The 26,087-nt window shown below is 34.6% G+C and overlaps 1 protein-coding gene across 1 annotated transcript in view; it reads right to left on the reverse strand.

Annotated features, from left to right (window-relative positions):
• SPEF2 (sperm flagellar 2) overlaps positions 1-26,087 on the reverse strand; it is an 80,480-nt gene that overhangs the window by 11,970 nt on the left and 42,423 nt on the right. The window contains exons 21-30 of the mRNA XM_048292188.1: positions 25,882-26,019; positions 23,334-23,494; positions 22,274-22,451; positions 21,323-21,482; positions 19,239-19,340; positions 17,480-17,618; positions 16,061-16,302; positions 4,185-4,291; positions 2,328-2,510; positions 324-368 (exon numbers count right to left, since the gene is read on the reverse strand). Of these exons, the coding sequence (XP_048148145.1) occupies positions 324-368; positions 2,328-2,510; positions 4,185-4,291; positions 16,061-16,302; positions 17,480-17,618; positions 19,239-19,340; positions 21,323-21,482; positions 22,274-22,451; positions 23,334-23,494; positions 25,882-26,019 (1,455 nt within the window). The remainder of the gene's footprint in view (positions 1-323; positions 369-2,327; positions 2,511-4,184; positions 4,292-16,060; positions 16,303-17,479; positions 17,619-19,238; positions 19,341-21,322; positions 21,483-22,273; positions 22,452-23,333; positions 23,495-25,881; positions 26,020-26,087) is intronic.

Raw genomic sequence — 26,087 nt, forward strand, 5'->3', positions numbered from 1 at the left:
GTGGGCAGGGATTGGCAGGTGCAGCTAGAGTTTTAGATGAACCAAAGAAGTTCTGAAAATGACAAGCCTCAAGATGAACACAGCCTTTAGTATTTTTTTTTAAAAACCAACACTAGGTGATTGGAAAAAAATTACAATAGAGTGTCTATGAAATTTATTCAAAACAGTTTGAAAATTATATTTAGTATCACCAAAAAAATCTAGAAACTGGCAAGACTCTGTAGAATACACACATAGATATGTTGTAGTGGGTTCAGTTTGTAACCAAGCAGAAACACCAATTTAGCGCAGTGGTTTGGTCCAAAATACTCATTACTATTTACCTTCAGTGACATAAGAATTAGGAGAAACGCAAAGCAGGCACCAAACTTGAAAGAACAAAAAAGAAATTTATTAACAGACCTAAAAGAGGGAAAAAGAAAAAAAAAAATAATACTACACCTTCAGAACTCTTCTCCTCCCCCCACCTTCCTCCCTTCTCCCACTGACAATGTGAAAAAAAACAACCCTTGAGATGTTCAGTCTGTTTACCACTTCCATAATAACCTTGTTCAGTCCATTTAGGAAGAGGAGTCTCTCTTATCCATGCTATGAAAACATTATCACAATCAGCCAGCCGCCCGGCTTGGTTCTCTGCTTGCATGTGAGTCCCTTCCCCCAACTTGCAGCTTTTCCCACAACTGCTTTCGAGGGTCCACTCTTGAATTACTGGGGTACAATTTTAAGGTTGAGCCCTTCAGAAACGAAAGTTCTCTTCACCCATTCTTAGCATTCCACTGCTAAGAATAGAGGCCCTTCTCCTTCCCTGGGAGCAAAGGGTCCTCCTCATCTTCATCTCCAGGACTATCTCTGGGAGCATCTCTAGGAACTGAGGTCTTCTTTTCCATTTGGAGCAAAAGTCCTCATCGCTTCCATCTCTCCCTGTTCAAACTTCTCATTAAATTAAGCTGTGTCAGCATCTGCCTATCTCAGTGCAGGTGCTTTTGCTCACAAGTACAAGTTGAACGCTCCACCCCCCATGCCTTCATGAAATTACAACAGGTACTCTGGTATATCATAGCTTTACAACAGAATTTCAGCTTTAAGCATCTCCTCTTTCTTCTCCCTCAGGTTTTCAGCTCTTCACAGCACTAAAAGGGTTAATCCCACCTGGGCCTTGCAGCTGGAATTTCGCTTATCGCTGTTGGTCACATGATCTCTGCTGGACAGTGGTGCAGTTTCAGCTGAATCTTGGCTGCACTGGAGAGGGGGAGCCAAGCGGCTCTGGCTGCCCACAGCAGGGCTGTGGGGGGGGTTCCGCGGGTGGAACAGGGCCCATCGGCTCCAGGATGGCCGTGGCCTAGCCTGGCCTGGCCCAAGCAGGGGCCCGCAGCCACCTGTCCCAGCACTGGAAACGAGAGAGAGCTCTGCCTGGGGTTTGTTTATTCTTAAGTGTGGATCACAGAGGCGGTCAGAATTTAAATGGCTAAAAAACTTGTCCATATTCAAACAGGCCAGCTGATAGGTTCTGTCAGATCACAGAGGAAGATGTAAGCACCCCTTTGCAAGAACATCACTTCACAAGACTATGCTTGCTAACCCATGACAGATGTGCATCTATAGACAATTATATGTGCATATATATGATACTTACAGCTATTATGGCCTACGAGAGAGAACCAGCAGTCATTCTAAGTATGATTAAAAATGCAAAGTAAAAGTAAGTGAAAATGAGCAGAATCTTGCTTAAAGAACAAAAATGTATTCATTTACATTTGTTATGTAAATGTAAATATACTCTTTTACAAAACTACCTTCCTGAAAAATCTTGCAGAACTATGTGACAATTCAAATAGAAGTTGTCTTCAGAGAAATGATCGAAGAATTTTATAATTTTCCATGTATTCAAGGTTTGAGGAATGATCTTAACTTGAGAAAATTAATTATTGGAAAAAATCTAGAAATATTTAATTAAAATGCAGCTGATGAGATGAAACTGAAATCCTTATTTTTGCTTGGAGCAAATGATCTTATTCAGTGTCAAGTAAGTTAATAGTCATCAAAGTGCACATGGAATGGTTTCTTTAAAACAGAAAGGATTTTCACTTGAGATTAATTTATGGGAAAAGTAGGAAAATCAAGTAAAAAGTAAGTTTACTTAGCCTGATTTGTGGAACTGGGGACAAGACACATACTAGGCTATCAATTTCCTGAAAACACTTTTCAGTAGAAAGCTCCCTCAAACCCGAAGCATTTAAAATTCAGACTGAGTTTCTCAAAGTGAATAAACCAAACAACATATCATTTACCAGAAAAAAACTTGCTAGAAAAGATAAAAGGATTATAACCTGCATATAGTGCTCCTCTGTAACAAAGCCTGATCCGGTGACATCAACAGACTGGAAGCCATGCAGTGTTTTGAGGAGTTGTGTCACAGAAGGCACTGGCCAAGGCTGTGCTGCTGCCAGCAAGAATCTGCGCCAGTCAGTAAGTTCTGAGTTCACTGTGAATTCACGTGCCAAATTTTGGAACTATAAAACCAAAATAATAAATATTGTCAAATACATGTGCATAAACACACTCTTTCAATATGCTATGTATCCTTAGGTCTTTTCCTGGATAGGATAGACAAGGTTCTGCAGTGCCATTTCATATTTCTAAAATGGGCATGTATAGCTAAACGAAATAGGGCATGGGCCACTGTGTGTCAACTGTCATGTGCAGTTGGTATTCTCCAAATAAATACCCTAAACAGGCATCTATATCTAAACTGCCTATGAGATATCATTCCTTAGAACATGGTAACCCCTGAACCATGCTCTGTTTTGTGAGAGTACCAAGAACTGAACCGACAATTCAGCAGCATGAGCACAAAATCCTTGGTCCTGTGCCCTGGCCCTGTTACTCTTACAGGTGTCCACCAAGCAGCTTTTCTCTGCTCCAGCATTATTTATAATTGGAAAAAAGCCATGCTAGAAAAGCTGCTTTGCAGCTTGCTGTGTACGTCTTTGCACCAATGAAGTTGTTGCATGTATGCAACAGAGGAGAACGCATGCAGAGGCTGTGTCTGAGAGGGGGAACCAAATCAGCCAAGGTCAATACTGCCCTGTGTCATGTCTGCACGGCCTTCTGCCCCACACCCAGATCTCTCTGTCAAGGGAAGTGTCTGGGTTGCTCCAGACTGCAGTCCGAGAGGAAGCAATGTGTTCACAAGAAGAAGGGCCTGGGGCAGCACAGAGTGAGACAATTTGGTGACATTGTGGATAACATCTGTCCTAACATTGGCCAGAACAGCACTGATTATTATTTATTGAAAATTTGTTTGAGATTCTATTAAGTCACACAGTGATGAAATGGTGAGTTCAGCTCAGAATATCTTGTGCAAAATAAATATATACCTTAGCTTATGCTTTGTGAGTTCCCTTTTGTAAGTAAGCTTGTGCTTCCACAATAAATTTCAAAGTCTAATTCAAAAATGGTTAAGGAAAGAAAATTCTATTATTAAAATAAAGTTAGGATTTATAAGCACTAAAAGTTCTCAAAGAATACAGAACATGAGATACATGCACATTTGGTCTATTAGTAGACAATATTTGATGGATAGCTTTCCTTGTATAATTAATTTATTGTACTAAGATTAGGTTTTTATATAGTCAAGATGACAGATGGGACTAGTTTTTACTAAACTCACTGGAACTACACAACTTTAAACTTTAACTGTAAAATGTTTTACTCATGCAGTTCATCTGTGTGAAGAATATATGAATAATGCTGTGAAATGATGTGGAATCCAATTAAAATTTTAATGTGAATCACAGTTTACTGTCAGAAATAGTTATCAAAACTGGCTGAAACAAGTAAAGATTTCCACTCCATAGGCTTACCAGCAACATCTGACAGAAAAATTGACTCAGTATGGAAGATCTGGAAAGACTAAATTCTAAGTTTTTGTGTTCCTAAATCTGAAAACCTTGGACGATGTCTTAAGAACTGATATAATTTGAAAATTCTAAATAAATACACTCCTGACAAAATTTCTGGTACAGTGACTTCCATAATCCTTCTCTAGGGAAACAGAAGAATTTTAAAGAAAAACTGATCCTGTCCTATAATATTATAATCTTCATTTTATCATAATAAGGACAATGCTGCATCTTCTACACAAACCAATACTCCAGGTGAAGAGAATATAGGGGTTAACTTACATCTGGAAGTGTTAAGCTCTTCCATGCATCAGGAAAGCAGTTTATTCCAAGATTCAAATTAACCAAGCCACTAAGAGTTTCAATAAATAATTTCTTTGGTATAAAACCTAATAAAAAATCAATATAGAAATATGTTTAGCCTTCTAAATAGACTTCCTCTGTTAAAAAAAAAACAACCTATTTTTTCATTTTAATGCTCATATGAAAAAGTTGTTTATTTTCCTATTATGTACTACTGATAATGCTAATATCTTCCAAACCAAACATAAAATCTCCTCATTTATAATTAATCATGCGTGACCTATCTAATAGCAAAATTTCAAATATTTTTCCGCACTGCAATTTTTCTCGTACTTGTCCTGATCTGAATTAAGACCACTAATCCATCCTCACACAGTCTACACTGACAACTAATGAGCTCTTCACAGACACCAATCACACAGAGTTCTGTGTATGGAATACCTACCAACCTTTTCTTCCACTCTGCTCTTTCTAATTAATCATAAATCTATCTTCACTCTTTAAAGCAAGTGCATGCTAGACAATAGGCTGAAAAACATGCACTGTTGAACTCTGAAACAAGCTTTAACTGTTTGAAAAGCTTCTCAGAACTGATGTGTGTGAGTTAAAAACAGCTCCATTAATTTTATTTTAAATAAATCCTAAGAAAAAAATAAATAAGTGCAGCAAATCCTATTTGTTTCTTAAGCAGGAATAGATTTGCTTATGAGCAAACAGGAACTTCAAACTTCATGTATAGTATTAAAAAACAAAATTATGTATAAAAAATTTTAGCAGACAGATATGAGTCTTTTCTTTCAGAAATGCACTTTGCTGGCTCAATGAGAGTTCACTGCAAAACAAAAACATTAGCAACAAAAATGTAAAATAAGTTTCAAGTTCTTTAAATTTTTAGAGATAAAGCTGATTTGGTCAGGTTGTGATCAATTCCATTGCATCAAAACAGGAGTTTTCAGATTACCTTTAAAAGCAAACACAATCACTGGAAAGACTTCTTTTTTTCCTTTTTCTAGTAAAACTTCTTGTTCTTTTGAAAAGGCATAGCTGTGCACATTCTATGGCTAAGACAATTTGTTTGAAGTGAAACAGTGAAGTAAAATTTAAGTTTATGAAAAAGATATGTGGTAGGAATATAAAGAATGTGTTTGAATACTAATTTCATCACATCATTTATTCAAAATCGAGTTGCCAATCTGAATGAATGGTCTGCATCTCTGTAGACCGGTTTACCTCCAATCAGGATTACCTCCAAATCCAGGATTAATGCTCTCAGCATCTTAAAAAGCAGAGAAATCCTACACATATATAAGCTTGGAGAGAAGAGGACAAAAACAGATTTGGAAAGCTCAAAGTCTGTTGGAAGAGGAAGAAGGAAGGGAGAAACATCTGGACTTGAAGCCTTAGTATCCTCCCACATATTTCAGCATGAAACCAAAAGCTGGGGAAAAAATACTGTCAAACTGTAACAGTGTTCTGATGTGACATCTTGAAAAGTTTTTGAGTTATCTACATTGAGAAAGAACAACTTCTAAAAATCATGATAAATCATGTCCTGTTTACTGAAGCACACTGGATTGCTAATATAATAATTTTAAGGTAATCAGAAATTTGGGTTCTTTTATGAAAACTTCAAGCTTCACAAATCAGATCATTTTCATATGGCACAATGAAGCCTACATCACAGAAGCAAAATTACTGGGACATTTCATATAAGGTTCAATAAGCCAGGTAACATTTTAGTGGTTCATGGGGAAAACAGGCTACGGTCCATGAAGGAGCCAATGAACAACAAAAAGCAATAGGGGAAATTTTTACATCTTCTTTGCAGACTCAGATTTTTTAGTGCTTTACCATGAAGATCCCAGCTATGATAATTTTTATTTCATTTTTTGCTAAACATTTCCCTTTCCACATTTGATCACTGGCAATCTAACTTCGCTTTCTGTCACACTATCTTATGTTTTAAACTGTTCAACTCCTATTATGATTTCCCTTTATGACAATAAAAAATGTAGTTCCTGTATTTCTTAGGAGTTTCTGACTTCCTGAAATAAAATTTGGTTTTATGCACAAAATTTTAAAAGGATACTAATATTGTCATATCCCTTTTTGTGAGGCTACATGACTTCAGAAACATACATGAAAAGTATCTGAGGTGTTGGGGTTCCTCCGGGGGGGAGGGGGGGGAACCCTCAACACATGGAATTTAAAGAACTTGCATCAAAACTAATGTCTGAAATGGGATTAAAGGATTGCAATTTCAACTCTACTCACAATTTATATAAACTATATAATTGTTTATATTAACTATAGAATTGCTGATGTGCTGTAGGGCAATTACTTTTACTTTACTACCTCCTCATGAAACATCTGATGAGGGACAATTCCAAAGTTATAGTAGTTCAAAGTCTTCAGATGGACTGTGACTTAATTCCTCCTGATATACATAGGAGGAATGAGGGAGTCTCTGAGAAATGGAGGAAATCCCTCATAAACAAGAAAACAAGACATGAAATACTTTCCTCACTGTGTTTTTAGATATTTTGTCTCGATTTCATGGACTTAGGTATATAGTACAGAGCACAGAACTGTTTTTGAGTATCTGATTATAATGCCAAGCAAGAGGTGACTCATCATTTCAGCTCAAGGGCTGTCAGTGCTTCATAGTCACGGAGAGACGCTGAGAGTGGGCAGCTACACAGATGATAACCAGAAAAGAATACTGGTGTCTGCAAATGGTACTCTGCAAGCAGTGAAAGAAAATAATGTCCTCTATGAAGGAAAAAGGAAAACAATTCCCAGAACTGGCTTTTTTCCACTTAGCAAGACTCATTCCAAAACAGGTATGCTCTTTACAAAATCCTTTTGTAAGTACAAAATAAAAGGACCCAAACCTAATAAGTTTTAGTTTAATAATGTAGGAGACTAAAGAGAAAATTAAACATTTTTAATTAGAAGGAGTAGCAAGCAAGTAAAAAGAATCAGTATTCATGAAGATTTTGAAAAACTGCAGGGATGGTCAGGATCAGTAAGTTTCACCAGAAACAGACCAAAGTGCTTTTTGGAAACGGACTGCGCAAATTGATGCATTTATTACATTGCAGATAAAACAATTCAGGAACAGACTTCAAGCACATTGGAGAACAGGATTAGAATCCAAAGTGAACTTTAAAAATTGTAGATAAAATCTAGAATAAAAGGAGAGTATCCAATAAAGATAAATGTCAAGTGCCCCACTGGGCTGAAATAGTGAACTGAATAAATATCACAATGGGAATCTTACTGCAAAAGTAAAATTTCTATAGAAAAGTCTCTAGGGATTATGGCAGATTACAATATCATCAGAAAGTACATGAGAAGTCATCAGAAATAATGCTTTTTTTTTTTTCCCCAGACATTAAGGCTTCTGCTATAGTATGATTTTGGAATCTCTAGATCAAGAAGGATGTATGTAAACTAAAGACTACCCAAAACAAAGCAGCAAGAATCATCACAGGCTTAGAAAGCATGTCCTGAGAGGTGAGGTTGAAGGAATTCTGCTGGTTTAATGGATGAAAAGAAGATGATGAGAAAACATGCCCCCTCCCTCCATCATGGAAGTGGCCTCAGTGTTACAGATACAAACCCACCATTTTTTGGTTTTTCTTTCTTTTTTTGTTTTCACCTGCTGGACATCCTCGGGACATATTTTCAAGCCTTTTCTAATCTCAACATAGTTAAAAACCTCCATTTGACAACTCTGAGGGGAAAGAACCCTCTTGGTAATATGTGATTCAAGAGAAAACCCTTAGAATTAACGATTCTAATATATAATAAGCCTCATATCTAATAAAGCACCCCATGAAATATATATCCTGTTGCTTATTAGGCAAACTATATCTAAACATTTTTCTTTTTTTTTTTTTTTTTTTGCCTGAGAAATCACAAGTTCAGATATTTTATATAACGCACAGTACTGATCTCTTTTTCTGACCCCTACAGATTAACTCTCCTGGAGTGGACTAATATCCTTTAATGAGGCATTCCTTCAAAACCTACTACTTCACAACCTACTCCATTTCTGACACACTGTTTATACACAGAAGTAGCATGAACATCTATGCAAAACACCAAAAAGAGACTGTATGTGTACATCTATCTATCTATCTATCTATCTATCTATCTGTATGTTTGTGTGGTATAGCATGGCAGAGTACAGAGCAGAGCTGTAGTACAGTAGGGTGTGGGGTACTGGGTATCTTCTGCTGTTACTACATTATGTTTTAAATTGAAAGTAGAGAGCTTCTTGATTTAGAAGAAGGTTGATTCAAAGGTGAATGACCTCATATTAATTTCTCCCAGATTACCTGTAGTACATCTTCATTTTCTGTTGGAGGAACTAATAAGGGTCTTTAACAATTTAATTTTAGCTATCTTTTGATAAAAATCATTGCTAATTCCTTGATGGTAGAAATATATGCTGCTGGTATGCTTCACCTTTTGAAATATCAAGTAGAAACATGCATTCAGAATATTTAGGATTATGAGAATATATATTCTCTAAACCATACTCATTCTCAGCTCCTAGATTAAAAATCAAGATACAGCATTCTTATTGCAACCCTCACAAATATTCTTACAGGTAAACAAAAAGTAGTTCAAGCTGTGAACTGTATTAGTAATATCCTGTCTGTAAGAGTACTTGTTATGGAAAGACTAATCTGTGCAATCAATAATCAGCACTGGAAAAAAGGATCGGTTCTGCCTTTGTAGGGAAGTTTTCAGAAGGACAAGTCTGAGAAAGGTCATGTTAAAGTTTATCTGGTTTGCACATTCCATCAGGGTCTGTATGGGGACAGCCAGATTTAGCAATAGCATGGTATCTTCTAAAAATACTTTCTACTCTACCCAATGTTATGGAGTTCATGCTCTTCAACATCTGCTCAGCAGAAGCTGTATCTGGTGAAGCAGAACTGGCAGCTTCCATGCAGGTAGCCCAGGCATGAGCTTCACTACTCTGGTGTGTATTTATAAGTTCAAGTTTGAAGTCATCAGTGCCAGAACAAAAATTATTAGTATTTTCCCCCAAATCCACGTTATGTTTACGACATGGTACACAAAACATTATTCCCCTTTCATCATCATATTTTAACCAGGAGTATTTCGTTAGCCATATTTTTGGAAACTGGTGATTCCTCTTTGTTTTCTGACGTTCCAAATCTTTCTTCTCTTTCCCTCTGTCACCAACTTCTCTGTTGCTAGAAGAATTATTCTTGCTTTTAAATTGCTTCAGTGCTCTTATGGCTATAATTTAAAAAGAAACAACTAAATATAAAATAGTTTTTACCTGATAAAATATCAATTGTATGTTTTCTTTTTTTATTCATATTTATCTTGTTAATTTTTTACCTGATAAAATATCAATTGTATGTTTTCTTTTTTTATCCATATTTATCTTGTTAATTTGGAACTAGACTGTGACTTGAAATGAACAGCCATGAAAGAGAACAAGAAAAACAGATCTGCTCTTAAATAATTTGAAGGCTACCCAGGATTCTTGTAAGACATGGTCAGTTTTGAATTTTGACTTTCGGAAGTTTGTCAGTATGCAACCCGTGAAGTGCAGCAGCATCAATGCTATTTTTGAAACAGAGAAGAGCAAAGTTAGGAAGTGGAATTCAGAATGGTCTTATAGGCAAAACGCCTCCAGAAAATACTGCTGAAGTCACAAACTTATTACAATGTCCATTATACCTGGCATTGGCAAAAATGTTAACTTGGAGCAAGTCTGGAAATATATAATCAAAAACCTGAAACAGAATGCCTAAGATGCATACGCAGTAGCTGACATGATCGTCTTAAAATTTATTTACCTGCAAATGATATTATTACTGCTTTCAGAACTGTATAAGCATTCTTAATGCACTGAGATTGTTCTCAGCTTTTCCCCAATTTTTCTGAAGATGGTCACTCTTGTATTTTGTAGGAGCAAATCCCATAAGCAGACATTTTTGAAAATTTTATTTCTAGACCTCATTTATCTCCTACTTTTGGCCTGTAATTTAATGATTCTTTTAATACATATTCACCATACTTTTAGGACTTTGAAAAGAAAACAATCAAATAAGCAAGAGAAATTTCATGCAGAATGGAGGCAATAAAACTAGAAATCTATTTTTTCACTGGGAAATCACAAAAGTAACACCCAGCAAATGACCTAAAATCTGACTCTCCTTACTGTGATGTGTACATCAAGAAACAAAATTAATGAGTACATTAAGCTAATCATAGAGAGAAATGCCATTTCTGGTGCTTTAAAAGGTCTTGAGAAAAAGAGTTTTTGTATGCCACTCTTCTCTATTTTAGAAGAAGGAGCAAATTTTTATATATATATATACACTACACAATTTGTGAGAACTGTTTGTTCCCACTGTTAAAAAAAGTGACAAGTTTGTTCCATTCTATTCTAAGCATCCTGAAAGGCCATAATATTAATAAAAGAAGTTAGGAACATGCAGTTTAAATACATTTCCAGTATGAATGATTCTTGTAAAGAACTTAAAATCTGAGGTAGCAGCTGTGATCCACATGGTCAGCAAAACAAACTGTCACAGGAGGTTTTTCTGACATGTGCCCAGGTACCATACCCGGAATTGAAAAGAGGAAGAGAAATATTCTTAACACACAGTAAACATCTTCATTAGGCAGACACAAAACTACAAAGAAAGGTGAAAAAGAGGTGGAGGGCTGGATAGCTGGATCTACAACTTCAGAAGTCAAAAAGGTGTAAAGGACAAAAACATTTAAACACCTCTACAGTGCCTACTGCTTCTTTAGGCATATAGAAACCTGTGGAAATTTTCTTGTGATTATATAAATAAGGATTGGAGAAGACCTGTGATCCACTATCAGGGATAATATTCCATATAAAATGGGCCTTCAGTGTTACCAACATTTTTTCAATTCACATGGAGAAACTGGGAACATAGAAAAAGATGGGATCTGTCACAGAGGTACCTTGGAAAGAAGAGAGGATATAAAAAGAAGCCAGCCTTTACTACTTGTGAAGCAACTTCTTCACATAAAGTTTGTTATCAAATGAAGTAAGGAAGAAAACTAATGTAGGAAAAGCTACACTAGGTAGGATTGTTTTTCATTAAAATGTTCTTAAAAGGCAGTATCATTCTCTGACACACATGGTCACTGGCAAGCCTTTACATGTTTCAATAAGCAGTGCAGAAACTTCATAAACAAATGCAAAAAAATTAATTAGTGAAGAAATTAAGATTATGACCACTAGTGAAACTGAAAACAGAAAAAATAAATATTTTAAAAGGAACATTATGAATGACAGCAGCATAAGTTTACACTACATCCTGTGAACCAGGACCATGACATTTTAAACGGAACCTGTTACATTTAAATAAAGAGCAATCACCATGCCTCAGTTATAAGGCAGATACACAAAAGAGACTATTTCTTAATGATACACCAGTCAGTAAGGTATTTTCTATAGGCACTGTATAAAAATATCTCCATGAACTAGTAGTAAATCTCTACTAAAGATTCTGATTATCAATTTACAGATGCAACAAAATATGAAGAGATTGTAAACTTATACTAGAGATGAGAATTATGTTAACATTTATTATTATCATCAAATTTTCCAAAACATTTGAACAGATTCATATTCCTTTCTATTTTCACTGAGAAAAATGTTTCCATAGCAATTCCTGACTAGAGGTTTGGATAATGATCCATTGCAAATTACACACCAAACTCTGTAGCAATTTTACAAGGATGAATGAGTGAAATAAACCCCAAGGCTGAATTATATTCTTTTAACTTCAGGACTCTAAAAGGTAGTAATATGGGATACTTCTACCCTTAGATGAAAAAGATGGGAGTCTCAAAAATGTGGTATTTTCATCCAAGTTGTTGATAGGCTCCTCACTCCCTACAGGTCAATTTCACTGTAAATATTTACATAATTTATTCATTAATTATTACTGGTGCTGCTATATGTGTGATCTTCATTAAGTAGCAAGAATTGGGATTTTAAACTTAGAACTACTGTGAGTTAAGGTTCTTTTGTTGCTGCAGAGATGCAGTGAGGGGAGAGGTCCTCTGCCATGCCGAGTGAAATTTTAAAATTATATATATATATATTTTCAAATGCACAGAAACATATACAAGCATATTAAATACATTCCACAAATTTCTGAACTTAAATAACATACATGACATAGTAAGAGACATAACAGGAGGTGGAAATGGAACTATTGGTAGAATTACTAAGTTTTCGCCTCCTCTGTCCACAAACTTACAAGCTTTCTTATTTCCAAGTTTTAAAAAAACACGTTGAAGATAAATAGTCTTTAAAAGATGTAAGTTAGAGATGATGAAGTTATTCCTATGCTCTCATATGGACTTCAATCTCCATTTGCATCAAAGGCAGGCAATTACTGTTCTAAAACCTTGAATTGTTTCTACAAAAGTGCTTGTGGAAAGAAAGCATAATCTATAGACATTATCCACGGTAAGCATATAATTCTGATTCAACAAAATATTTAATTAAAAAGGCAACATTTCAGCTGAGTCGGCTCAAAATCTATCAGTTGTGGAATTCAATTGACAAGTCCACAATTTGAAAACAAACTGCACTGCAAGATGGTCATAGGTTGTCCCTTACGTTTACATCTTAGCAGACTATTTAACAGTTTTATAAATAAAATTTTAAACATTTTTTGGTTACTAGGTATAGAACTTTTTAAAACCTGACTGATTTCTATCTGTTCTATCTAACTATAGAATAATTTCTATAATTAAACTGGAATGGTTCATGACTGTGAAAAAGAAAATAACATTTAAAATTCTCTTGTGCGATTCAGTAATAAGATGGAGAACAATGTTGTGATAGAATCTGCTTTGATCTGCTTGCTAATGCAAAACCACACCCAAACTGCATTCTCTGAAACAGCTTTAGAAGAAAATGAAGACATTCTATATGTGTGCTAATTGAAATGACAAGAGATAGGGTCACAAAAGATCACAGTGTTGAAGAGAATCAAAGGGATGAGATCTAATAAATAATATAATTTTGTTGATAAGAAAAGCATACATTCAAAAAGGCTGTAAGAGAGAAAATAAAAAAGTGAATGTTATTAGCTCCATTTAAGACTTGTCACAGCTCTTCCTACGAAAAAAGACTCCCAAGGTAATATATTAGAGCACTGTTAACAACTTGATCAAAGAGTTAGTGAAATTAGTCAGTGCAGACTCATGTTGACTTTAGGCAATAGCACTTTGGATAATAATAAAACAAAAAATAAATTTCTTTCTAAAATGAAAGACCGTCAGTAGGTAGGAAGGTCCAGCACAGACTGATTTTTTGTCCACTGGTGCTTAGAATGAAGAGTAATGTGCTTCCATGGAGAACCAAGTGTGCAGGACAGCACAAAGTTGTCTGTGAAGAATCCGCAGTTCTTTAAAACTTTAGATTCCTAGGAAATACAAAACTGTTTCATAAGAATTCTTCCATGAATATCAAACATTTTTTAAGTACACTGCCACTCCCACTTTAATTTTGGCAATTTGTTAAACATATCTTGAAAATACTTCCTTCTGACATTTACCAAATATCTTGTTAGAAACCTGTTTATGTATCATTTCTTCTACTATAATCAGCTCTCCATTGTTATTCTTCGTTTGCTTGCATTTCTAAGCAAAAACTGCTTCTTTTAATCTCCATGATGCTTTAAAAAAGCCTAATTTCCAATTTTCAGAACAACTTTAGGAAATTTATTATTAACTACTACTTCTACTACAAGGAGATTGGTAGATTTATTCAATTTAGACTTGCCCAATAACCTACGCACCATGTCCTTACTTATGCGGATTTCCACTATGAATGCTGAGAGATCTGTTGGGGTGGGTAAGAATAAGGAAAAAAAAGATGTTTGTCAAGAAATCTAGATCTGTTTGGAGGTTTTCCAAGGTTGGGATTTGTCTGTTACTTTTTGGTATCTCCTTTAGAGATACTGTTCATCAACTTCATTGCCACTGTGCTGGGTGTTTTAGTGTTTTTCCCTCTTTTGTTTAGTGAGAGACTAACCACTGAGATAATATTTTCTGTTGACCATTCTATTGAACAAGGGGAGACAGAAGGCTATGAAAAATTTTCCTGATGTTTTAGGAAAGAAAGGAGTCTATAATGAAGGGAAGTGGTTGCCTTAGGAAACCTACGATGTGATTTATGCTGTCTTAAAATGTGTAAGAGAATGGGAGGAAGTATTTTAAAGGTGACTTGCACAGCTTTTGCTTTCCATCCTAATTCACCTATCCAAAACCAGTAAGCATCTTAACTTAATAGTCACCAAACAGAAGATAAATGCATGGGGTTTGGGACCTTGTTTTAAACAATTCTTTCCCGTTGTCTTAGAGAACAAGAAACAACATTCTTTTACTGTCTCAAGACTGCTAAGCCAAGAAATTTCCTTTTTTGGATAGTCATGCAAGTCATGTTGGGTCCTTTTAGTGAATATAATACTATCAAAAGGGAAATATTGTAGAATGACAAAGATTTAAGTTGTTTTCTTGCTAATTATTACACATTTACAAATAAAATAGTTGTTCTGCCTTAAAAATGTCAAGAATATTAAAGTTTGTAATAGACAAAATTTTTTAGTTTTAAATATCTTAATGATGAATGATCTAAAACCATAAAAACCTTTTCAACTGGAAGTACCAATCAAACTGGTGTCTGTATTTCACTTCTATGGCACTGTAATGATTACAAACATACAGATTTTTAGTTCCATGTGCCATTATATATGCAATACTATCTGCAGAATAGGTCTCTACAGAAGATTTTGAAATGCTTACACACACATCCACACTCCTACACCAGAGATAAGATGATATGCATCTCTCTAAGGGAAAACTGTATACATCTTTCTCCCTAAAATGGTTTTATATTCAAAAGAAAATTGGAATTGCTCTATAAAGATATATGAAAAGCATTTCCGAAGAAAGAATTAAACTCAACTTCATTGTGCCTTTGTGGCCTTATTACACCGGAAGAATTAGATCTTAAATTGTAAGCACTTTTTTACACATTGTATTTCACAATCTTAGTGGCAATAATACTAAAATTATAGTTATAATATGGAACACTGGTAATGAAACACTCTGCAAATACATGTGTAACTACTTTCCATCTCAGTTTAAAACTGCCTTACCTAAATTACTTTGTAATATTTATACAGTCTCAGGAACTTTTGCAAGTAAGTCTTTTTAGGCATCCTAAGCCTTAAGTTCCCATAATTAGAGGGTAGACATACAGTAAATGCATGTTTAAAGGTAAAAAAGAAATTACATCTCTGAGTTAATGCTTGCAAATCACCCAAACAACAGGCACATGTTGACCTGAAGAATATAATAGTTATAATAGATCCTACAAAACAGTTTCATGAAAATACTGATCATTTAAAAATTGTGTTTTAAAATAATATAGCCTGAGTGTTCACTGAGCTCTCAATTAGTAACAAGTTAAAGACTTGCATCTTTAAGCAAAATAAGCATGATGCATATTGTACTAAAAACCTATTACAGAGACACTTGTCAGAGGAATACTAAACATGTGGTCTTAATGATGAAAAGCCCATAGTAAAGTCATTAAAATCTTTCAAGTGGTCTGTTATTTCATATTTTCAATATTCCCCACAACAACTTTGCTTTTCTATGTAGCAGGATCTTTAACTGTAGTACAATCTTTAACAAAATCAATAACTGATGTTTAGCAGTTCCCAGTTACTCTAGATTTTAAGTATGTAACCAACAATTCCTTGGGAGTTAAAAGAAAAAAAATTTCTTACCTTTAGGTGCCAGCTGTAGAAACTGCTTATGAAGTGTAGTAAGCTGTGAAATAGTTAGAGTATTACTTCCAGAGTTTTCTATGCGTTGAAATTCTGGTGGAGGAACAGGGTCAGGAACAGGGTCAGGAACAATTTTTACATTGCCATTGATGAAGAAATCTGTTTCTTCTAAAGTCATTTCATATTGGATTCTGCTAGAACTCTCAATATGATGTCGTGCAACCTCTACCAGCTTTTCAACACTGAAAGTATAAATGCAGAAACCCATGAGTACTTATAATACACAGTGTTAATAACAGAGCTTTAAATTTTAATGTGCTTCTGCTTTTAAAGCTCTACTAAAGTAAGAATTATGAACCCTCTGTGAGAATTCTGTAACTACCAAAATCATAATGATGTCTACTTTTCCTCTGGGTGCAAGAAATCTTTTGACTGTAGTCAGAAATTTATATAAAGTCAGATCTAAGGCACAGAAGAGACTTGATGGAAAAACATGAAAGTACTTTCTAGGCTAGCATAGTGGAGAGGCATATGAACTCCTGTTTCAAGTGCAATGAGTACAATTTATACAGGGAAATACATCAGCTGTCTATAATGTTCAACTAGACATAGCTTTGGCTTGGAGTGTCAGGTCAAAGGATATGATATTCTGTAAATACTGTGTCTGTCAAGAGAGCAAATAAAACTGGCTGGAAGGAAGAGGCTTTTTCTCTTTGAGCTATTGCCCATTAAAACTTTCACATCCCCCACTTATGCCTTTCTTCTCGAACACACCCTGACACGGATCAAGTAGCACTGTCCCAGGTATGATTCAAAAGTTAGTATAGGCCAGACTTGCAAAGCGCAAAGTGACCCCTTTCCTTTAGAGAGGAAAAGCCCTATAATGATAAGGACATTGGTCATTCTGTGCCAGATAGTCTAATGTGCTGTAGTGATGCCAAGTACATTTTATTTACTAGGACAGAAAAATTGTGAAGGCGGACTTCTTTTTTTTTAACAGTTCTTGAAATAATTTTGGGAAATGCAGTATGTGGTGATAAGAACAATAAGGTAGATTTTTCCAGTGTGTGTAAAGAACAGGAAAGAAAATAATCCCACATTCCAAAGTGACAGAAGCTACTGAAATGATACAGTGCTTTCTACTAAATGGAGTAACTGGTTGCTCATTAATCTGCTAAACCTGTAGTCTAGAAAAATAGCATGGCATGATAATCACCTTTACAGCTACAAGCAGAACCTTTTAATCAGCCAAGAAATGAGTTATTAGCATTCAGGATTTTAAGATAAAACTAAATGAAATTATTATTTTCCAATTTTTTTTCCAAATTACTTCTTTCTATGTAAACAACTATATTTACTACCACAGTCCAGGTTAAAAAAAGAGAAAAAAAAATGCTATTTAAAATTGATATACATTACCAGGATACTTCTGCCAAGAAGGTGGATCCAAGCCATTTTTCCATATCTTTATAAGCCTCTTCTGCTTTACATTTTAGATCCTCAAGAAATGCTAAAGCTTTTTCTTTTATGAGTTCTAGTCGAGATTTTGTGGCTGCCTCTGTTTAAATGGTAAAGTCATAATGAATACTATTTATAAAATGTGAGGCATGCTCTCATGTCTAAGCACCTGAAGTTCAGCATATTTAACTGTTTTTAGCAAAAAGTACCTTAGAGAATACTTGGTGCCTGGCTAGTCATCTTTCTGTAGTACAGTTAAGGCTACTTTAATTGTGGCTTCTCTACATGTTCTTAGAGTAGCTGCTATCAGGGTGTTAGGTAAGTGTATGACAATTTTTGTCTCCCTGTATTTTCAGAAGTAGGTACTGCATAGACCACTGATAAAGCTGTTCTCTTAACACTAACAGAATAAAAGGCAAGGTACATTGATGCAACAGAGAAATTACAAATGAAACCAATGTTAAAAACGTAGCAACTATACACAACTAGTGCCTTTGCTAGATTCAATTTTTCTGTATAATGAAAACCAGAAGTTACCAAAAGGTAACCGGATAACAAAGCTGCAAGTGAAACAATGATTCTCAAATACCAGCTATGTGCCTGTGCAAATAGGAAATAGAGCTCAACATGTTCAGCCTTCCTTAGGTTCCTGGCTTTTTTTCTTAAATATAGGAAAAAAAGGAAGTAATGTCAAGGGGGAAAAAAAACCATGTTAATGAATCCCTAAAATTTATCTTCTATCTATTAGGATCTTCAAAGTTATTACTGTTCTTCTCATTACCCCAAAATCTTAGAATATTTATTCTTGAACTGCTTTTGTATTAAACCACATTGAAAGTTGTAAGTGTCCAAGGTTCACAAGCATTTGGCCTGATTGGATCTAAAGAAGCCTTATGAGTTTTTGGTTTGTTCAATAACTGCTGTCTGCCCTCTACCTTTCATAATAAAATACTATGCAATAGTTAGCCCACCAAAGAGGTACCATATTAGGAAGGGCTTGCCAACTGTTGCCAAATAGAATCTATAAAAGCTGGGTTCTATCTTCCCTTTAGTGACAAAACAGCCTTTCTCTAGTCTAAACCTATCTCAAAAAAAAATTTTCAAACCGTTTTCAGTTTGGGACTTCCTTTTTTCAAACATCTACTTTTGGCTTAAATGAACCACTTGGTTTGGAAGTTACTGGGTGAGACACACAAAGAGACAGAATGACTGAACAACATGTAGGTTTTGGAAGAGTCTGTCCAGAAAGCAATTTGGAACAACAAACAAAATCTACGTCCTCCTGCTTGAATCCCATGTTGCTTGATGAGGGGGGAATCAGAGAAAAACATCAATGAAATATAAAACTGCCAACAAATTCTTTCCCAGAACAAAACATTTCAAATACAGAATCCAATTCAATTAAATATTGAAGTGTGAGTAACAATATTTTCTCTCAGGCTGAATATTTGCTTAGTCATGACAAATTAGATTAGATGAAATGAAACAGAAGACAAAAGGAATGAAAATCACATTACTTGCTTAAGTATATTTACCACAGAATCACTGATGATTACCACACTAAAAAAAATTCCTGATTTCTCCAGACATGACTCTCTCTCCTTCTTTTTCTTTTTATCCATCCATTTTCCCTAGAGTCTCTGGTTAGTATTGACTAGCACACTAATCAAATTAGGAATAACAATCACCTACCAAGGTAAGTAACCAAATAGTAACATACCCTCATGTTTCAAGGCACTGAAATATTCTTGCTTTATTTTAAGTGCCAGTTCTTGTTTCCTTAATTCTTCTGGGTCTATAGGAACTGGACTGGCTTTTGCTCCTGCAGGAAAACAGACTTCTCAGTATTTGGACTTTGCTTGTAAATTTGTGTATCATGAAAAGCTACACTTTCCACCTTACTTGGTGTGACCATTTATGAGAATACAAAGGTGAATACTCAGCTGTCAAATGTGATTTACATCTGCAAGCCATGCTAAGATTAACACTGCATAAAAATATCCCAGCATATACAACTGTATTAAAGTTGGTTAAACAGCATCCTAAAACGTATTTCTGAATGGAAAATCATGACTAAGTGTGCCTCTTGTTTGATTCTAGATAGTCAGAATGTCCTGTCTGACCTTCGTATCTACAAATTTATCACAATCAGAACATAAATAAATGTCTTTTGAATGATATTCATTTCTTCTGGAATAAATTCAAGTTTAACAAACTATAGTAAAAATGTTATGGTAGTAGTTACCATCAAAGTAGCGAAAAGAAATACGCTATTAAAAAAAAAGGAAAAAAAAGAGATCTGTTATTTCATGCCTCTTCAAACCTACATTTCCACCTTGTTTTGACTTACTTATCTATGAACTGATACTGTAAAGGTATTTTATCATGTTTTCAGAGGTTGCATGGAATTCTGTAGCCACGCCATTTTGACTATTACTCAAAAATATTAAAATATTTGTAATTGCTTTATCCTAGAAGAACAGCAGATGGAAATGTTACAGAAAAAAAAAAGAAAGACATCTTCATGATACATAAGGTCAACATAAAACAAATGGTCAATTCTAGAAGTTATAAAACTACATGTGGTAAGTTGTATCACTCTGTTAGTAGCCCATAGCTCTGCCCTAGGGAGTTCTTGTGCTACTGGAACTCTACAGTAACACTGTATTTGAAACTAAATCAAAGTCAAAACATCAGCTACAAATCCATCAGTTCATAATTCATCTTCTACTAGGAAGAATGCACAGCTGACTTGTAGCTGCAGTTCTGGTTTTGTGATTTCAGGTAATTCACCTTGTACCAGGTCTGAACAAAAATTTCATTGCAAGAAGCAATCACAAATTCCAAACTAGCCACTTAGCATACAACAGCTGCTAATTTTTTAACACAAAACTTTTCTAGAAGTCTGAAAATCTGCTACTCTCTCGGCTGAATTGAGATGCTAAACTAAGCCTAAGGCTCCCTGGGGCTCACAACTGGCTAAGTATTTGCAAGGCTATGCTTTTGTTCACTCTATATGGACAGAAATAACCAGAGAAAGAACCGAGCACAGTGCAAATAAAACATCTGTCAAAGAAAAAAGTCAACTGTGTTATGCACAGTAACTCTGCAGTTACAGCCTTCTCATTTAGAAATGAAGTACCCAGATTTCAGGCTATCCTACACCACCACAGGGCTTGAACCTCTCTCTTGCTACATAGAATGTCTTAACAAAAGATACATAGATTTAGGCTACAGGCCTCGCTTCCTAATGAAGTTATTACACATTGCAGACAAAAGGCGAACATTATATAAACTACAACCTGCACAAGGAAATAGTTGTGAGAAAATGTATAAACAGCCTTGTATTCCACAAACTCTTCCAGCACACTGCCTGTTTTTCTCTCCTGCAAACAAATTTTGTATTTTCACCTGGTGGGAGAGGCCTACCTCAATAGAGTCCACTCTTTTTTAGGACTTCAGCTGTCAGGCAGAATTTAATAAAATTTTATTTAACTTGATAAACTAGTTCTAACTGTTCCATTCCAATATTGAATATGAAGAAAAAAATAATATTTACTTTCAATTTAGAATATTTATTTCTACATGTAATGACTACACATGTTTAAATAAACGCAATTGCCATTCAAAAGCCTTTCCCCTTCTTTATCACTACCAGCTTTTCATACTGCTGTTACACTTGACATTTTAAAAGAGAAATTAAATCCAAATTAAATGTCTTGGGTTACTCATTTCTGTATTACTCATATATTTACATTTCAGTAATTTCAAGCACTGCTAAAACAAAGCCTGCATTTTAAATACCTTTTTTTTTAGTCGGTGATTTGGCAGATGCCTTTTTGACACCTTTGGTATCTTTCCCAGCAGCTTTGCCTGGTTTTTTCTGTGCAGCTTTTGAAGCTTTCGGTTTTAGCTGACGTTCTTTTTCTTCCTCCATTTCTCTAGACTCTATTTCAGCTGTTACCTTGACACCACAGTCACACATAGTACAGTACATAGTATCAGCTCTGTGCAACTACTGTTTAAAATAGCATATACTTGCTGAAAGTACTTGATGAGTAGTAGGCACATAAAAAAAATAAAAGAGACACTTCAACTAATTGATTAAATTTTGATTATTTCTCAAAAATAAAATTCTGCAGCAAAAATGCAAGACAGACATATTTGGTTTAATACTTACAGCCATTTTCTCTGCTTGAGGAAAACACTGGAAATGCAAGAATCAACAGTATACAAAGCAAGTCTAGAGTTACATGGTAAGGGTGCAGAAATTCTTTTATTTTTAAACGATCAAAAAGAAAACAAAAATTTAACTAGAAACCAACCATTTGAGAAGCTCATCTAACTTACTTTTAGCTATATAGAAAAAAGAACGTAACCATAGGCTCTGAACTTGTGAAAGGTTTGAGCAAACACTGTATCACAGGATTAAACTTGTCCATCTTCTCACATTTTTATTGAGGGATAAGAGAAGAGTTTATAGTGGAAGAAGAAGATACATAGAGGCAACATTTGAAATATTTCTCTCAGTAATGGCATGAAAGGCTCAGCTATAAATAGGGAGGTGCTGAAAATACAGAGATTCCAGAATTTTCCTCATAGAACTACAAATATATTCAATGGAAGTATCAATGGGGGAGCAAGACACATGAAACGGAGATACACAGTGCAAAGATGATTTGTTTAGGCTGCCTACTAAATGGGGGCTTTGCCTGCCCAATCCAGAAATGTTTGAGTAAATTAAACATTCCTTACCATATCTGATACTGCTGTTACTGCTGTTTGCCATGTATCAATAACAAGATTTTCATCATTGCTGCAAGTGGCCACTCCATTTTCTGAATTCTTATCCTTGGAACACTCCTGTGGAGTTCCACTGCTTCTTGATTTGGTATTACCTGGTGAAGGCAGTTTCCAAGAAACTAGAGGAATCCTCAAAATAAAATATAAAGAATAATTTACATACCCCTTTATAAAAAGTGTTAATAACTACATTGGAGAATGTGCTGAAAGAATGAAAATGTTATTTTCAAAATTTGCAATAAAAAAAAAAAGGGAGGAACTTTCCTCATGATCAAAGTGATGAAGTGTGTGCATGGCAAGAAAACTGTCCAGTTTAACTGTAACTAAGAAAAAATAACAGATGGATAAAACTACATCAAATGACTGTGATCTGCTGATGAATTCCACATGGGTTAGACACAGTTTCATTACTCAGATAATTTCTAAATGCACTATAATTAAGTTAAAAAAGCAGTTGTTACTACTGATGGCATTTTCTATATTGTGAAAGTATCAGGTGGTAACCCTTATCTTTTAACATGGCATTCAGTTTGGTTTGTCTTTGTAGGTTGCTTTGATTTACATTTGTTATTACATAACAATTAATTATATTCATATTTACATAAAATTTATAACATTTAATTATATTTATTGGCTCAAATTTTAAACCTGCTAATGTTCCACAACAATACTTTAACTTACTTATGTGAGGATTGTGCTGTAAACTACCAGCAACACAGAGGAAAGTAGGAAACATTTCTATAATAGTAGATTTCCTCCTAAGGCAGGTTTTAAAATGTTTTGCAATTCAGGGATGCATAAATGAATATGCTACAGGTGAATAAGTAAAAAATGAGGGATAAATGTAACTGCTAAAATGATTTAAGAGTCATCATTTCACCATAATCCCTGATTAAAAAATTCTTATGTCTCCATCCTTTGAAATATGCACACATATAATTCCACATATACCAAAAATCTATCAGTGCATTGTATTTGTTCATATTTGTATAATTTCATAATGCATTTCTACCTTCTTGATTCCTCTTGATCGTCCTTCTGCTCTCCATTAATAATATCTAACAATGGGATTCTAGTAAAATCTGGAGTGTCTTCTGTTGGGATTTTTCCTTCCATTGCCCTATAATATTCACGAAGAAGACTCTTTGTATCTTGGAAACGATCCAGTTCAACCTCAAGAAGAAAGGACAAAGAGACTGCCGTTCAACATAGGGCAGAACAAGTTCTTGTTATCACATGTTAGCAGAAGCAATTCCAAATCCTAAGATTTTGAGGGAGAGTAAGAAATACAGCCATATTTGTTTTAAAATTTATAGTATACTGAATGCATACTTCTACTTGCATCTATAATGTAATCACACTGCCATTTTAAGCAGTAAAAAGAATCTTAATTGTTAAAATAGGAAAAACTATTTATAATAAATAATGATCAATGCATTAAATTTAATTACATTTTGATGTATATATATTTCTATAGTAGCAAATATGCTAGTGCCAAGAAATTATATGGATCATCTTTTTCAAAAGAAATAAAACCATAAAAGCATAAAATAAAAAGGGTTATGAAAAGGAGAAAATTTTAGAAGTCATACAGTTTTTCTGGACTTAAGTAATCAACAGACTTTAAACACCTAAGTATTTTGAAGATCTTTTTGTGTGAATCATCTCAGGAGAAATCAAGTAAGATTCAAGAAACATTTAACACCTGTCATGTTTTGATTTATTGATACAGTATGGTGTTAGTTTCTAACTGACAAAACAGTACTAAATATTCATGGGAAAATGCACAAAACCACATTCACAAAACAAAGGATAAAACCTTTGTGGTGTAAACCAGCATTTATCCATAAGTTAAGGAGGAAATATCTTCTAGTATAACTGTGTACACAGAAAGAAGGAATGAAATCTGATAAACGGCATTTATACAAATCTATGTGTTTACACAGTCACAGAGCCACCTGGGGAATACATGTAACTTCCAACAGAAAAACCCACAAATGGAGAACTCAATACCAAAGAAGCCTATTTTTGGCTGCTTCTAAAAAGGTCATTACATAAAGTTATAGTTTTTATTGTTTTAGTTCTGTAGTTTTAGGATTAATAATTAATTTATTTGGGGGAATATGTACTATGTAAAGCAAGAAGTAATGTTTTCTATTAAACCTCCCTTTATGAAAACAAAAGCTTATATACAGTTAATACGTGTTAGTAATTTTAAACAGTTATTGTGCATATCCACACAAGACAGATCAAATTAGATTCATAGTGAATCTCCACTAAACTCCATCATACATGCCCATAAAATCCTGTTAGAACTAGGATTGTAAAGATATAACTGAATATAAAAGGAGAATAATAAAATATTTAAGCTCTGTAATGTAAGTTTGTCTCCTTTATGCATATAATTCAAGATGTATTTTTTAAATATTCAGGACTATAAATACCCTAATTACAGGACCAATGTGGTTCAGATAGTCAGCAATTATTTGACATTTTGACCTCTCTCTTTAGTCAGTCACCCAAAATCTTTATTTAGGGCATTATTTAGACTCTTTGAAAACAAAGTTAACAATTTCCTTACTATAGTACTATTTCACAAACTTTGCTTGAATTACCACAACACTCATATGATATAGGAGAGTGGTTCCCTTGTTTATTAAACATATAAAAATAGCACAGAGAATTAAAGGGCTGGAAGCCCACCCTAAACTGCTTAGGCCTGGCTTTTTCAGCTAAATCAGCATCACAAAGCATGTGTTTAAAACACTGTTTTCATTGTCTTCTTTAAATTTGCCAAGACTTTCACAGGATGTGAAAGCTTACAGAAAAGCCTGTCTAGCCTAGTCTAGTCCAGAATACTCCATTCCAGTTCTAAACTAAATGTATGCACCTAGAACAGCGGTAATAGGGAAATCTTACTTTACTGCAGGACTGAATGGACTCTTGAAAACCTTTAAGTTACATATCTGAAAGCTGGGTCATATTTAAGAGGTTTCCTTAATAGCAAAAAATGACATCTCATTCTCAAAAACGTCAGTTGATTTTTTGGGGTTTCTTTTTGTTGGTCTGTTGGTAAAATTTCAAGACATATTTGTGAAGTTACAACTGAAATAAATTTGAAGTATGGGAAATACTGTAACATCAAGCAGGTTTACAACAGTTGTGAATGATGTAATTCATAAAGTAAAAGGAGATGTCAGTATGATCACTGAAGAATAAAGACCTGTAACATCTCTGTCACAGAACTCAAGAAGATTCGTTGGAGCAATAAAACTGCAAAAAGCAGCAGTTTATAATAGAGATTGAAAGTTTTGGGGGGTTGAACAAGAATGGTATTTTTCTTAGTCTTTCCTGTCTGCCAAAGTTAAATGTATGGAATGTCATATACTTTTTGTCTCTTAACTTTCTCTACAAATTCAGAAAACACATGAATATTTGCTTAATTAATTTTTAATCCTTCACATTTTTGGAGCCAACCATATGAAATTCCTCTCATGCTCAGTGTCTTCCAAATCTAATTCATTGTTCCCTTCCATTTCAGACTCTGTAGCAGTCCATACCTGCATAAGTGTAAAGAAATGGTTCATTGCAAGCCCCCTATGATCTGGTAGCCACTCTTCATTCATGATATTAATACGTTCCTGCTCTGCTTCTTCCCTTCTGCTGTCACAGATATCCCACAGAAGATCTTTGAGGTTCTAAAGCACAAAATCAAATATGATAATTAATTATGAAAGAAAACTTTTTTTTTTTTTTTTTTTTTTTT

The sequence above is a fragment of the Corvus hawaiiensis genome, chromosome Z (assembly GCF_020740725.1).
Source record: "Corvus hawaiiensis isolate bCorHaw1 chromosome Z, bCorHaw1.pri.cur, whole genome shotgun sequence".
Lineage (NCBI taxonomy): Eukaryota > Metazoa > Chordata > Aves > Passeriformes > Corvidae > Corvus > Corvus hawaiiensis.